A 14,076-nucleotide genomic window follows, 5' to 3' on the forward strand; every position below is an offset into this window, starting at 1 on the left:
AGCCCCGCCTCCATCCAAGCGACACCTTGAACTGTTCTTCCGACACCACAAGCAGCTGGTGGCTTCCCTGCATGTCTGGGCTCTTTGACAGGTCATGGGCCACCTCCAGGGGCTCAGGAAGGGGGACGCTATGTCCATCCAGCACCAGGATGCCCACCACGGGCGCTCGGTGCATCAGCTGGATCTCCTTGGCTGCAGGGAGAGAGGCAAGTGGTGGTTGATGGTCGGGGGGAGGGTGAGACTACAGACCCCACCCCACCCCACCCCATCCCAGGCAGATAAGGACCCTCTGCTCTCCCCCTGCCCAGCACTCACCCTGCTCGGCCCTCACGGGCTCATCCATTCTCCGCTCGGTGGGGGGCACACGCAGCGCAAAGGCATAGACCGTACCACCGTTGGTGCCAGCCCACAGCGAGGGGCAGTGGCGGGAGCCTGCCAGGAAGCAAAGGTTTATATCTAACCCACAGTTTCAGGGGTCAGGTGGAGCCAGGTGACCTGGGCTGATGTCCCGGCATTGCCACTCACAACCTGTGTGACCCCAAGGTCAAGTTAGCAAACCTTGTAAGCCTGTTTCCTCCTCTGTAAAACGGAATGGCTGTGGGCCCTGCCTATTTCCTGGGGGTATAGACGGGAAGAGCTGGGAAGGCTCTCTGACCGCTAAGGGACCCAGGCACAGGTGGTCTTGAACCCGGGACAGCTCAGCCCTGAAGATACAGCAGCAGATACCCCCACCCCACTCTTGCCCCGGTGGGCGGGCAGCAGGGAGCTTCTGCAGGGCACACTGGGTACTAGCAGGCACTCTTGGAGGAAGATATTCCTCCACTTTACAGGAGAGAAGCTGACCCCAGGTTAAGTGACATGTCCAAGGTCACACTTCTAGAGTGGTGGAGCCTGAGTACGAAGCCAGGGCAACCTGCCTTGGAGACCCAGGCACGGCAGAGAAAGAGGCAGGCAGAGGATCGGGTCTCCCCATGCTCCCAGCCAGGCCGGACAGCAGCCTCCAACACGCCCTCGGGCCGAAGGGTGCTCTCCTGGGCCCCCCACACCTCAGGCTGGCCACTCACTGTCCCTCAGATAGGTGTCAGCAAAGTAGAGGGTCCGGACGAATCCCGTGAAGGAGTCCTCTGCTGAGCGAGCCTCGATCTTACGCTGCACAGGGGCCAGCTCCATGTTCTGCGTACCCGTCCGCTCAGCCCTGGCGCCTCCCTCCGGCACCTGCCGTGGGTTTGGTCAGGCTGAGGGGGGCTCTGGCCTCCCCTTCCTGGGGGGATCCGATTGCCCAGCGCCAGTCCTTCCGGGGGAAGATGGCCACCGCCCACCTGGTGACACTAACTGAAGACTTAACCCTCTACACTTGGGGAAGCTGAGGCCCAGAGATGCAACGTGTGTGTGTCCGAGGCCACAGAGCTAGTGGGCAGCGGGGCAGGACGTGAGCCTGCTCGGTGCTTGCAGCCAAAGCCACGGGGGAGGGAGGGCTAGTTTGGACCTGCTGCCAGCCGCCCCGGGCTCGTGGCCGGTCTCGGCCTCACCTCCCCAGGGGGACCAGCTGGCCGCCGCTTCCGGCTTGACACCCGGCTACGCCGTATCCGGCGGAAGGACTGGCGCAGGGACTTCTTCAGGGACTTCACGCGGGACAGGGGGCCCTCCAAAGCCAGCTGGTCACTGGGGTGCAGCGTGCACCTGGGGGGAACATCAGGACATCAGTGCTGCCAGGGCCCTAGGGTCCTTGCCCAGCACCAGCCCTAGACTCAGGCCCTGGCCACCCCGGGAGGGCTGCTCACTTGACAAAGACCTGCCGCCGCTGCTGGTGGTCAAAGAGGCCAAAACCGTGGCTTGTGCCAAAGGCCACGAGCCGCCACTCAGAGTGCAAGGCCAAGGAGGTGACCACGGCCGGGGGCTGGCACTGCACCAACACGAAGGGCTGGAAGCCGGGCTCAAAACGCACGGGCCCCGGGCGGGCACACAGGCGCTCGTGGCCCTTCCAGCGGTAGCCCTCCTGGTCCTGCAGCAGGTCGGCCTCCACCTGCTCCACGGCATGCTCCGCCTCCTCGTCATTCAGCTCCAGCACCAGCACCTGGGGTGGGGGGGATGGGGGGCAGGTGGGCTGAGCCACCCCCCCCCCACCCCACCACCCCCCCCCCCCCCCCTGCCCAGCACCAAGGAATAGCGGGACCACAGGGACCCTGAGAGTGGGAGAGCCTAGGGCCCAAGGAGAGCTGGAAGGCCTTTCCCGATCCCTGGCCCTTAATCCTGGTTTCTGGAGGAGAAACAATCATCCCAGAGGCCTGTCTCTAATGGGACCAGGCAACCTCTATCCACTGGGAAAAGCACAAGAGCCACAAGAGTCGGTGATGGTCCTGGCGACCTCTTCAGTGGGTGCCCAGGAGGCTGGTGTCTGTCCTTGCTGCCCCCCAATCCTTGGACACCGCCCAAAGTCCCCTGATCACTCCTCCTAGCTGCACCCCCTGCCCCAGCCCAGCCTGCTACCTGCCCTGCCGTGCCCGCCACAGCCAGGTAGCCACTGTATTTGCAGAGGAAAATCTTCTGGATTCCCAGCCTCGGATCATCACTGTAGGGGTCGAAGGAGCCCACCTGACAAGGGAGAGGAGGTCCGCGAGTGGCCATAAGCACGAGACCCAGCCTGTCCCTGCCCTGCCTGGTTTCCAGGCTCCCGGCCTCACCTTGCGGAGCGGGGGCCACTCATCCTCGCCCTGGGCATTGAGGTTCTCGCCGGGCTCTGTGTCGGTGAGGAACACCCGTACCGTGCTGAGTTTGTAGAGTAGCCGTAAGCAGACACCGGAGGCGTCCCAGAAGCGCACTGTGCCATCCTCGTGCCTGCGGGCAGAGCCACCTGCCAGTTGTGAGGGATGCCAGGCCAGGGGTGCCCGGGAGGCCCGGGACTGGCACGCACCCGCTCTGGGGTCTGTTCCCACCCCGCGTATTCTACTTGGCAGGAGGAGAGCGCCATGAAAGTCACCTACCCTGTGAGCAGCAGGTCCCTCTGGGGAGGGGCCGGGGCCAGACTGGTACCACCATCGATGGGCCACTCCTAAAGAATGAGACCAAGAAGTCCATGGGAGAGCTTGGCCCGAGGTGGGGCCAGGGCTGGAGCCAGACTTACCATGGTGGAGAAGTGTGTGTGCTGCTGTCTGCCAGCGGCGACGATCCGCTCCCACAGCTTCAGGGGGATGTTGGAGACGTGGTGGGAGCAGGTGATGGCGGAGCAGTGAAGGGAGGCCAGGTAGGGAGGCTGGACTGGTGGCCAACCAGCCGCCTTCAGGTCAATCACCACTAGCTCCTCCTCGGCCAGCACCACCAGGGCGTAGGGGTCATCAAAGGCTGGGGGACAGGCCAAGGGTCAGGGGCTGCAGGAACCGTAGGAAGCAGTTTGCCCCAGCCCAGCCCTGCAGGATCTTAAGCTCTAGGGCTGGAGTCAGAGAATCTGCATTTTAAATTTTTTTTTTTTTTTTTAACATTTATTTATTTTTGAGGGACAGTAAGACAGAGTAAGAGCAGGGGAGGGGCAGAGACAGAAGGAGACACAGAATCCAAAGCAGGCTCCAGGTTCTGAGCTGTCAGCACAGAGCCCGACGCGGGGCTCGAACCCACGAACCGTGGGATCATGACCTGAGCCAAAGTCGGACGCTTAACCGGCTGAGCCACCCAAGCACCCCTGGAGAATCTGCATTTTATTTTATTAATTCATTTTTATTACAAAAAAAATTTTTTTAAGTTTATTTATTTATTTTGAGAGAGACAGAGATAGTGCAAGTAGGGGAGGGGCAGAGACAGAGGATCCCAAGCAGGTTCCGCATTGTCAGCTTGGAGCCTGATGTGGGGCTCGAACTGACGAAACCGCGAGATCATGACCTGAGCCGAAACCAAGAGTCCAAGAGTCGGATGCTTAACTGACTGAGCCACCCAGGTGCCCCAGAATCGGCATTTTAAAAACAAGCTCCACTCGAGCCTCACTTCGGGGTGAGCTCAAGGCCTGCTTCTGGTGAGCAGGAGCCCCACTTCAGGCGAGCCCCACTTCTCTCTCTCTCCTTCTGCCCCTCCTGGGATTCTCTTTCTCTGCCCCTTGCTCACCTGGGCCGCCTCTTTCTCTCCCTCTCCCTCTCTAAACAAACAAACAAACAAACAAACAAACAAATAAAAATGAGCTCCAGTGGCAGTGGGTGGCTCAGTCGGTTGAGTGTCCAACTTTGGCTCAGGTCGTGATCTCATGGTTCCTCTGCTGTCAGCACAGAGCCCTCTTTGGATCCTCTGTACCTTGCCCCCCACCCCTTTCCCACTCATGCTTTCTCTCCCCAAAATCAATAATAAATAATATTGATCCACGCAGGAAAAATATCTGACAAATCTGACACCCATTTATGATAAAAAATCTAAGTAGGAAGAGAGGGGAACTTCCTCAACTTGGTAAAGATCGTCCACAAAAAAGCTACAGCTCATGTGACTATAATAGTGAGAAACATGAAGCTTTCCTGCTAAGATCAGGAATTTGGCAGATGCCCCCTCTCTCTGCTTGTTTACAAGTCCTAGCTACTGCAGGGAGACAAGAGAAGAAAATAAAAGGGACACAGGTCAGAAAGGAAGAAGTACGCTGTCTTTGTTCACAGAGAACGTGATCATCTCTGTAGAAAATCCTAAAGAATCGATGCTCCCCACCCCCCCCCCCCCCCCCCCGGCATCCTGCATCGGGCGTGAGGAGGGAAGAGGCTGAGAAAGGAGGGAAAGCAAGTAGCCTTGTGGTGTTGAGGATGCACGGGAATACAGCCCAGGGTGTCCAGAGCAGGCCCGAGCCCCTCACCTGGAGGCCTTGGCTCGTGAGGCTGGACTCACCTGGAGGAGAGGCCCGCCCTCCTGGGAATCTCCCGCCAGGCCTCCGCTCCAGGTTTCGACATCGCCCTTTCTGGTCTTGCTTGTCACCAATTTACGAGGCTGACTCAGGGCTTTGCTGTCTTGGCCCAGCTCCAGGAGGCCCCACACGGCACCACTCGCCCCACCCCACAATGGGAGGGCTTCGCGTGTCTAAGCCGGGACCTCTTTGCCTCAGCTAGGTAGCTGTTGAGCCCCACAGCCTAGATCTTCCTGCCTTGGGCTCAGTCCCATCAGAGCCGAGCAAAGGTGAAGAGGGTTCAGAGCAGGTGGGAGGTGTGGCCAGCAAGGATGAAGCCACAAGCAGGGGAAGGGAAAGGCACTGAGAGGGGTGCAGGGGGGCTGAGGGGCTCAGGTAGTGGTGCGTTTGGAAATGGACAGGCCGCATCCCCTCAGCCACTTCCCAAGCCCACCTACCTGAAGCAGGGTCTGCCTCGGCAAGGACAGTAAAGTCAATGACACGGGAGGTGAAGTCGAAGGCTGTCTGTTGGCCGTCGTGGACCACCGAGATGCAGTGGCGGTCCCCATAGCTGGCCCGCGGCATGCCCCCCTGGAAGATGGTGAAAGGCAACCTGGAGGGCACAGAAGAGCCGTGGGGTGGGCTGGGGCTCCCAACAGTACCTCAGCCACAGGCTGAGCTGGCAGCTTAGACTTTCCAGGGACCAGAGTGGCAGGACCAGGGAGGGAGCCAGTCTCAAAGTAAGTGCTCATTCAAGGTCCCCAGAAGGGGTGGGGTGGACCGCCCTCTCTTCCTGACTGCAATAACCCAGGAGAACTTGGGGGTGAGGTGGGGGCACCCAGGCTGGGGTTCCTGAGCCTCTGTAGCCACTCCTGCTTTACCCCGGCTTCCACCCCCAGCCCACCCTACTCCTGTTTATGCATCAGGTTTCCCTGTATGTCTCTGAAGAAACAGGTCTCCTGCTGAACCAGAGTCTGAAAACGGCTGATCTGAATCATCTTTCCGGGAGGGTGGAGGGAAAGGTCAGAAATGTTTGCTCAGGAATTAGCCATGAGAGGTATGAATGAATAGCCCTCTCTCCCTTTGCTGGCATCTGAGACACCGATGTGGGACCCCCAAGGCACTCCCTAGACACCGCCTCCCACAAGCAGAGGCCAGAGTAGCCCCTCGGAAGGCTGCTGAAAGGGAGGACAGAGCACTGATACCTACCCCTGCTTGGTGATCAGCCAGAAGATTTTGGTAATAGCTTTGCAAGGAAAAGGACCTACAAGACAAGGAACCAGCTTGAGTGGGCCCTCCACCCCTATGTCCATAGGGCCCAGACCCTTCATGCCCATACCCATGCAGCAGATTGCATAGGAGTCTTGCTCTGAGCAGTCCCTCGAGAAAGCCATGACGGGCATCTGAAAATCTGCTGCACAATTTTGGGCAGAGCCTTCACTTCTCTGGGCCCCAGTTTTGCTTCTAGGAGTTGGGCACCTACACCCGAATGTGGGGAAGACAGACTGGGAACAGAGGACACTGCTTTGCAAGTGACAGGGCAGGGCCAGGCCCCATTAGGCGGACGGAGCACTGACCGTAAGGCACACAGTTGCGCAGGGGCTCCGAGTGCTGGGTGTCACTGGACACAGGCCACTGGCAATAGCTGCCGTCGGAATGGCAGCTGACAATCAGGTGGCCGTCCCGCTGCCAGCAGACGTTCTCCAGTTGCTTCAGAGGGAGAGAGGGAAAGCGCGCAGGCTGGGGTCAGGGTGGTGGTCCTGTACCCGCAGGTCTCAGCACAAGGGCTTTAGGTGATTCGGGGGCCTGAGAGCGCCACGCGGCACCCGCCACCATCCCAGGCGCCGCCTACCTGGCTGCTGAGGAAATGGCCAAGCACGCAGCTGCCCCGCAGGTCCCAGACAACGATGAGGCCGCGGCTGTAGCCAATGAGGACCTGGTTGGGGTCTCGGGGGTGCTCCTGCAGAGCTTCCACCATCTCAAACACCCGCCGGTGGCGGGCGTCCTCGGGCAACCTGGCCGAGGGAAGCACTGTGAGCCCACGCTGCTGCCACCAACAGGGCAGGACGGAGCATGTGGCACAGTTGCTCACCGCGTGCAAGTGCCAGCGTGGGAAGATCGCAGGGAGAGAGAAGCCATGCGCACAAGAGGACAAAGATATATAGAAACCTATATATCCTGTATATCCATCCACAAACGCAGGCGGTTACACTACTACGAAGAAAGGCAAGGCAGTGGCTTCCAGAAGAGTTGATGCGGTGGCTACCTCGGGGGAAGGAGAAGGCTACTCGTGACTGGGAAGGACAGCGGGGGCTCCTGGGAGGCTGGCAAAGTTCTATTTCTTTGTCCAGGGGGTGGCTGCAGGGACGCTCACTTTACAAGAATCCATTAAACCGCACATTCATACTTAGTGCATTTCTGCACTAAGTGGTGTTTCATAAGGAAACAGTTTTTAAAACCCACAAAATAAAACTCCCTACATTAGGTTGGTCTGGCCTTGAGCCCTGTCCCCCTCCTCCTTCTCTGGGCCCGGAATGCTGACGTGAAGTCTGGAGGTGCTGAAGCCAACAGAAGACCACGAGGTGGCAGGCAACGGACCAAGAACCCACACCAAAGAGGGAGAGCAGGAAACACAGACACCTGGACCCCTCTCTGCCAACCCAAGCCAAACCTCTTTTCATTTAGAACAGGATTTACACTGGCAGGAGGGGCTTCCCGGGGCACTCAGGCTGGGGGAGGCCCCCCAGCAACTAGACTCCCACCAGCACAGAGTCAGGTGGGTGCCGGCAGGGCCACATGTGAGGAACAGGTCCTCCTGCTGTCCTGGCCACAGACGGGGCGCCCAGGCTGAGAAGCCGCCATGCCTGCTGACCCGCAAACAGTCCTGCTCTGACCGTGGTCGTGCTGCCCTGACGCTACCCCGCCGGGTGGGAAAGACAGACGTTTGGGCTCAGGCGGAGCCAGCCCCAAGTAGGAATCCTCCCAAACCCAGCGACACTCTTCCTTGGACAGTGGGCCCTGAGCGATGTGAGCACGTTGGAAGGCCAGTCCTTTCGGGATCAGGGTCCTGCTCGCTTGAGCCTGAAGCAGCCCCACATCCCAGGACCCCGGCCTCCTCTCTGTCCCGTGAAATGGCAAAACATTCCACCACTGCCAGTGCTTCGTCTCCTCCTCCTTTGGACCCTGGCACCCTCTCTCCACACCCAGACCTGATCTGACTCCCTCTCTGTTGCCGACATCATCGTCATGGAGCAAAGCCTCCAGAGTGATCCGAAGAAACCTACAGGCTTATGGCTGTCCAAGAGCTTTGGCCATGGGGCCTGCATGCAAACGAAAACTTAGCACGGACTCCAAAACATAAATCTCACCAGGAGTTGCCCCACCTGATGTGGCAACACGAGGTTTGGGCCCCACCTGCCCCCCTGCGGAGCCCCTGGGGTTTTGAAATTCACATGATCAGCGTGAAGACTGCTGGACTGAGACTTGGTGACATTACGAAATCATTTTGAGCATCATTTTCCTCACCTTTAAATGAAATGACAGGTTACCCCCAAGCCTCCTCAGAGTGCTATGGTGCTAACACATTATGGGGCGAGAGTCTCAAGTTAGGGGACAGGTTGGGGGCTGAGAGTCTCTTCTCCCCTCCCCGTAGACTTCCCAGGAGAGAAATTATGAGCTCCCGAGACACCACTGGGACTCAAGGGAGAAGGCCGCGCTCAGCTGGAGGGAACGGCTTCCTAATGGCAACAAGGTGTCCAGCTCACCCCTGCAGCACAGCGTCCGAGCCGATGGTCCGGTCCCCCAGCGTGCGGAAGGCCGGCAGCTGCACCGCAAACACGGTGCCACTCTCGGTGCCCAGGTAGAGGAGCTCGCGGGAGGAATGAGGCAGGACCACAGTGATCTGTGTGGCACTGGGGGCGGCCCTGAGGACGAGAATGGCTGCCTGTGAGCTGGCTGCCACTCAGGCAGGGGAGACCCCGGGGTTAGGATCCCCGACTCCCGGCTGCCCTCGGCAGTCCTGGGAAAGGCCGTGGCTGGGGAAAGCGGGCCCGTGAGGTCCTTTAACGGGGTCTGATGGTGTCTTGGGCCAGGACAAACATTTTGAGTGTCTCCTGCCAAGACAGAAGACAGATGGTAGAGAGCTTGGGCTAGGAGGCAGAAAAAACTCCCCAGAGCCTCCTGTGCAGACGGTGTAGGCGTGGAGGGCCCTGCTCCTCCAGAGCACCCGCATGTGGGGATGTGTTGGCTCAAACAACTGCCAGGACCACCAAGGGCTCCACAGGACCTTCACAGGGTGATTCCACCCAGGAGTTGGGTGTGCCGGTCAGGCCGGCCGGGAGAAGACGGGTACCAGGTCCTTACCCTGGGGGGCCACGCAGCGTGAAACTCTCATCTTCCTGTAGCTCTGACACCCCGCCTCTGACCTTCAGGCTCCACAGGTGGAGGCTGTTGTCGTCCAGCAGGGTGACCAGCTGGCACTAGGGAGGGAAGGGGACAGGAACCAGGAGTGTGTGGTGTCTCGAACCAGGGAGGGCCAGCATTCACTGGGGCCCTTCACACTGGGGCGGCCCACCCCGCGCCGGTTGATTCAGGGAGCCCCAGAACCAAAAGACCCCTGGCTGCTCTTAGGGTGGTCTGTGAACCGCAGCTGGGGGAAGGGAGGTGGTCCCAGGCCCTCCTATCAGAACCAAACCCAGGACTACTAAACGCCTGCCTCTCCCCACCCCTTCCAGGTGATGTGAGACTAGGAGGATGCGGAGGGCCCGCTCACCTGGCCAGGTAGGAAGTAGATCTGCACCACAGCGTTGTTCTCCCGGTGCAAACCCATGAACTCCACCCCTGGGGCACCATAGCTACGAGTGGCAGGCTCAGGAAAAGCTCCAGAAGGCAGGACACCACCCCTTCCCGCCCAAGGGCCAGGACCTCTGGGCCCACGTGGCAAGGAGTGTAAATATCTCAGCGTCACAGAAGGGCTTGCCCTCCTCCCAGACGGCAGTGACCGGGGCCTTGGGTTGGGAGGAGACGGCAGTGGCCCTGGCCCAAGGGCCCTTGGTCAGCGGTGATGTCACCCCGAGGTGGAGCCAGCTCCGACCAGGGAGAACTTTTCCAGCCAGGCGGGTGTGGGGGGGGGGGGGCGGGGGGGGCGGGCGGCACCCCCCGGAGGGTGAAGATTTATCCCAGTAACTGTTGGGCTGCTTCCTACAGTGCCCCCCGCCCCACCTGAGCTGCAACAAACCCATCAGCTACCACAAGGTGGCACCTGAGAAAAAGGGCACCCCCATGGGTCCACCCCAGCAGCTGTGGCACCGGGGATTGGTAACCAGGATGTGGCTGTAGCCTGGCAATGATTAACCAGCTGAGGGAGTGCTATCCGCCACCTCCAGCCTAGGCCAGCCCGCTAGAGGTGTCCCCGCCTCCCCCGCCCCTGCTGCATAAGAGGAACAGGAGGGAGCCGCAGCCTCACTGGAGGCTCCAGCCAGGCTCCCCATGGGTGGTTCCCCATCTCCCAGTACTCCCATGTCCCAACTGGCTCAACTCTAGGGACTCAGGGGGGATTTGGGGCTGGGGAAGTTCCCAGACTTGTAGTCCAGGCCAGAGGACCCAAGCGGTGATCCTTCATCATCCTGGAACCCTCGGGCTTGCCTCTGAAACGCAGAGGCCCCCGTGGCCCAGAACCAATGCTTTGGATAAAATGTGGCCCTTTCAGACCAATGTCCTGCCAATCAGGAGTCAGTTCTACTCTCTGATGTGCCTGTGTGTACATGGCAGGTGTGCACGGTTGGGGAGAATCTGGAAGGCTTAGCACTGCTCTTCAAACCCAAGGACACCCTGGTTTGGACAGCACCTTGGGCCTGCTACCCCAGGTCTACTAAGTGGGAAAAAGGAAAACAAAACAAAAAACTTGACTCCACCTCCGGCATTTGGGGCTGACTCCCAAGAGGCTACACAAGAGGGTTCCCCAAGAGGGAACATCCCAGTACCAGGAGGGGTCATCTACAACTGACTTTTGTTTGAATCCCGCCAACGCCAGGGCCCCTCCCCCGGTGGGAGCTGGGAGGACAGAAAGGATACAGCTTGACAGCTCCGGAGCGGGTGCCAATGGCCAGGATGCGCAGAGACGGGCTGTAGCCAAGGGCGCTGGGCTGGTGTGGGAAGCCATGCTCCACCGTCTGCAACGAGAACCATGTGGGGATGGAACCTGCAGACATGTCCCCTCTGCCCCGCCACGGCTGGGGCACCAGGGCTGGACAGAGGAGCTGCAGCACAGAGCCACCTCCAGCAGGAAGGAGAAATTCAGTCACGTTCGGGTTCCTACCCAGATACCTGAGTGCTGAGTCAATCCCAGACCCGTTTGTGACCCAGTCTTAGGCCCTGGGGCCAGCCCTGGGAGCGCATTCTCCCCCGACACCACAGTGGCCACTCGATGCTCTCCAGGAACTCTGACTTGGTTCCTCCACCACCCATACTGTGGGTGACTGACCCAGTCCTCCTGTGGGGGGTAAGGGAAGCTTTGGGGGGGGCCTGCCACAATGGACCAGATGGCTCGGGAAGCCTGGTTGTACCACAGGTCTGGGGCAGTCCCAGGGGCTAGACAGAACCCCCCAGTAGCCTGTCCCAGCTCTGGGCCATCCGAGGCTCCTCCGGGGCCAAACACCTGCTCTCTCGCAAGTCTTTCTGTCGTGAGGTCTCTCCACTATCTTTCCAGAAAAGAAGCTTCTAGAGTTTTGTTGCAGACACATGCTTTTGCTCATTTCTTCTTATAGAAGTAATACACATTATAGAAAACTTGGGACATATGAAGGAGTTTGAAAAGGAACACAAAAATCACCCATACTCCCGCAACCAGAAGTGACCCTTGCTAACATCTGTGAGTCTTTGTGTTGCGACTATACACGTGTGTGTCTCTACTTAATACCAAGACCTGACTGGGGTTGTGCCACACGGATATATACGGACATGCATAGCTTTGTCGCCCATTTGTCCCCCTATATGTAGCGGGCCCAAACCGTCAAAGGCACTAAAGTGACTTTTAAATGGCTAAGGACTATTCCCTACATAAAGGTGCCCTAACTCACAAGGCTTTAGTTGTTGAACACCTTTGTTTCTGCGGGTTTTACAGTTGCCAATCAGTTGCATTGACGACCTTTCTTGGACTCCTACCTTTGCTTACAACTTGGAGTATTTCTTTAGGCAGAGGTTCCAGTTCTGGAACTCCAGGTTTAAAAGGCATGGGTGTATACACTACAGATCTGGGTTGATAAACCATCTTCAGGAAGGTTTTTGGTTGTTTTTCTCCACCAGCCCTCCCCACCCCCCACCTCCCACCCCAGGGGATGCCGAACCTGTAGAGCTAGATCAGAGCAGGGCAAAGGATGCCAGCCAGCTGCTTTACTTTTCGTTTTTTAAAGCAATGGAGACTCTGCCCTGAAGAGAAAGGTTGTACCAGTCAGGCGGCTCTCCTTAGGCCCAGGGTCCTCCTCTAGGCTTCCCTCGGCTGTCCCATCAGGCCTCAAAGGAGCAGAAAAGGAGAAGTCCTGACGACGGTGGGCATGATAGTTTAGTAAACTCAATGCTGCCTGTTGGCTCATCCAGTCCAGGATGGTGGTTCACAGGAGGAGGCCCTGAGCTGGGGCAGGCCAGGAACAAGAGCTCCACGGAGTCTCTATTCTGGGGACACATAAGTGGAAGGGCCCCCCAGGTCTGGCTCTTTGCCAGGAACTAGTCTGCCCTACAAATGGCTATACCTGGAAGGGATGGCCTGGAGAGCAGAAGTGACCCAGCTGGAGCCCCCCTAGCCAGCCCAGGTCCCAATTCAGCTATGTAAAAAATGCAGCGCCTGGAAAAGCCTTGGGGAGATAGCAGAGTGTCTGGAATGTAAACATTTCCCAGGAAAAGGGGGTGGGGGGCAGGGCATGTGATGGTGTTTGCGGGGACAAGCTCGCCCAGAGCCCCCTTCCAGCCTCAGCCAGTCTCAGATTGCTGGGGCCTCAGGAAATCAGCAGTCAGGGCTTGAGAAAAGTTTCCTGGGACGGTAGCATTTTTCGATCATCCCAATCAGCAGGAACACAAGGCCAAAGCCTCTGGAATTTGGAGGAGTCTGGGGAAAAAGTCCTGCAGGAAGGAGTCCTGTGCCCAGGAGGAGACCCGCGTTGCCAAGTAGGACAGCTGTGAGCTGCACGGAGATACGGAGCATTTATAATGTGGCCAGTGCCACCAAGGAACAGAAGTTTTCATTTTAATTAATTAAAAAAAAATTTTTTTAACATTTATTTATTTTTGAGAGAGAGAGAGACAGAGATGGAGTGTGAGCGGGGGAAGGGCAAAGAGGAGACACAGAATCTGAAACAGGCTCCAGGCTCTGAGCTGTCAGCACAGAGCCCAAAATGGGGATTTGAACCCACAGACCACGAGATCATGACCTGAGCCAAAGTCAGACACTTAACTGACTGAGCCACCCAGGCACCCTTTAATTAATTTAAATTTAAGAATGGGCATACAGTTCAGTCACTGAAAAACTTTCCAGGTGAGTTCTTGGGTTCTAAAGGAACAGGGGCTGGAGTCAGGCAGACCAAGATGCAAATCTCCCAAACTCTAAGTACAGGGCACACAGTTCCAAAGAAAATTTTGTATCTGAATTGAACTATGCTGTAAGTGTAAAATACACTTGGCGTTTCAAAGATTTTGTGTTAACAAAAAACCTAGAAAAACCCTCATTAACTTCTATTGACTACATGTTGAAACAATATTGGATGTTTTGAGTTAATAAACAAAATGTATTATCAGGGGCGCCTGAGTGGCTCAGTTGGTTAAGCATCCGACTTTGGCTCAGGTCATGATCTCACGGTTCGTGAGTTCAAGCCCCACATCAGGCTCTGTGCTGACAGCTCAGAGCCTAGAGCCTGCTTTGGATTCTGTGTCTCCCTCTCTCTCAGCCCCTCCTCTATTCACACTCTGTCATGTGTGTGCACGCACTCTCTCTCAAAAATAAATAAACGTTTTTAAAAAATTAAAAACAAAATATATTATCAAGTTAATCTCGCTTGTCTAAAAACTGTTGTAATGCAGCTGCTAGGACATTTTAAGTTACACATGTGGCTCATGTTATACTCCTGTTGGGCCAAGGTGCTGCCCTAGACAATTCTGCCTCAGGATATGGGCAAGAAAGTCAAGCCAAAGAGAAAACAGCATGCAGCTTTCTTTTTCTGTTAGCCTCTCCAGCCACACGTTATCCTACC

At 57.5% G+C, this 14,076-nt stretch overlaps 1 protein-coding gene across 2 annotated transcripts in view; it reads right to left on the reverse strand.

Annotated features, from left to right (window-relative positions):
* LLGL2 (LLGL scribble cell polarity complex component 2) overlaps nt 1–14,076 on the reverse strand; it is a 34,279-nt gene that overhangs the window by 2,565 nt on the left and 17,638 nt on the right. For both annotated transcript variants that reach the window (XM_049635728.1, XM_049635727.1), the window contains exons 3-19: nt 10,913–11,010; nt 9,612–9,693; nt 9,203–9,318; nt 8,605–8,763; nt 6,693–6,855; nt 6,418–6,550; nt 6,050–6,104; nt 5,299–5,453; nt 3,122–3,339; nt 2,982–3,049; nt 2,682–2,835; nt 2,488–2,592; nt 1,782–2,074; nt 1,530–1,680; nt 1,065–1,215; nt 316–432; nt 26–192 (exon numbers count right to left, since the gene is read on the reverse strand). In XM_049635728.1, the coding sequence (XP_049491685.1) occupies nt 26–192; nt 316–432; nt 1,065–1,215; nt 1,530–1,680; nt 1,782–2,074; nt 2,488–2,592; nt 2,682–2,835; nt 2,982–3,049; nt 3,122–3,339; nt 5,299–5,453; nt 6,050–6,104; nt 6,418–6,550; nt 6,693–6,855; nt 8,605–8,763; nt 9,203–9,318; nt 9,612–9,693; nt 10,913–11,010 (2,385 nt within the window). The remainder of the gene's footprint in view (nt 1–25; nt 193–315; nt 433–1,064; nt 1,216–1,529; nt 1,681–1,781; nt 2,075–2,487; nt 2,593–2,681; nt 2,836–2,981; nt 3,050–3,121; nt 3,340–5,298; nt 5,454–6,049; nt 6,105–6,417; nt 6,551–6,692; nt 6,856–8,604; nt 8,764–9,202; nt 9,319–9,611; nt 9,694–10,912; nt 11,011–14,076) is intronic.

Source organism: Panthera uncia, chromosome E1 (assembly GCF_023721935.1).
Source record: "Panthera uncia isolate 11264 chromosome E1, Puncia_PCG_1.0, whole genome shotgun sequence".
NCBI classification, from domain to species: domain Eukaryota; kingdom Metazoa; phylum Chordata; class Mammalia; order Carnivora; family Felidae; genus Panthera; species Panthera uncia.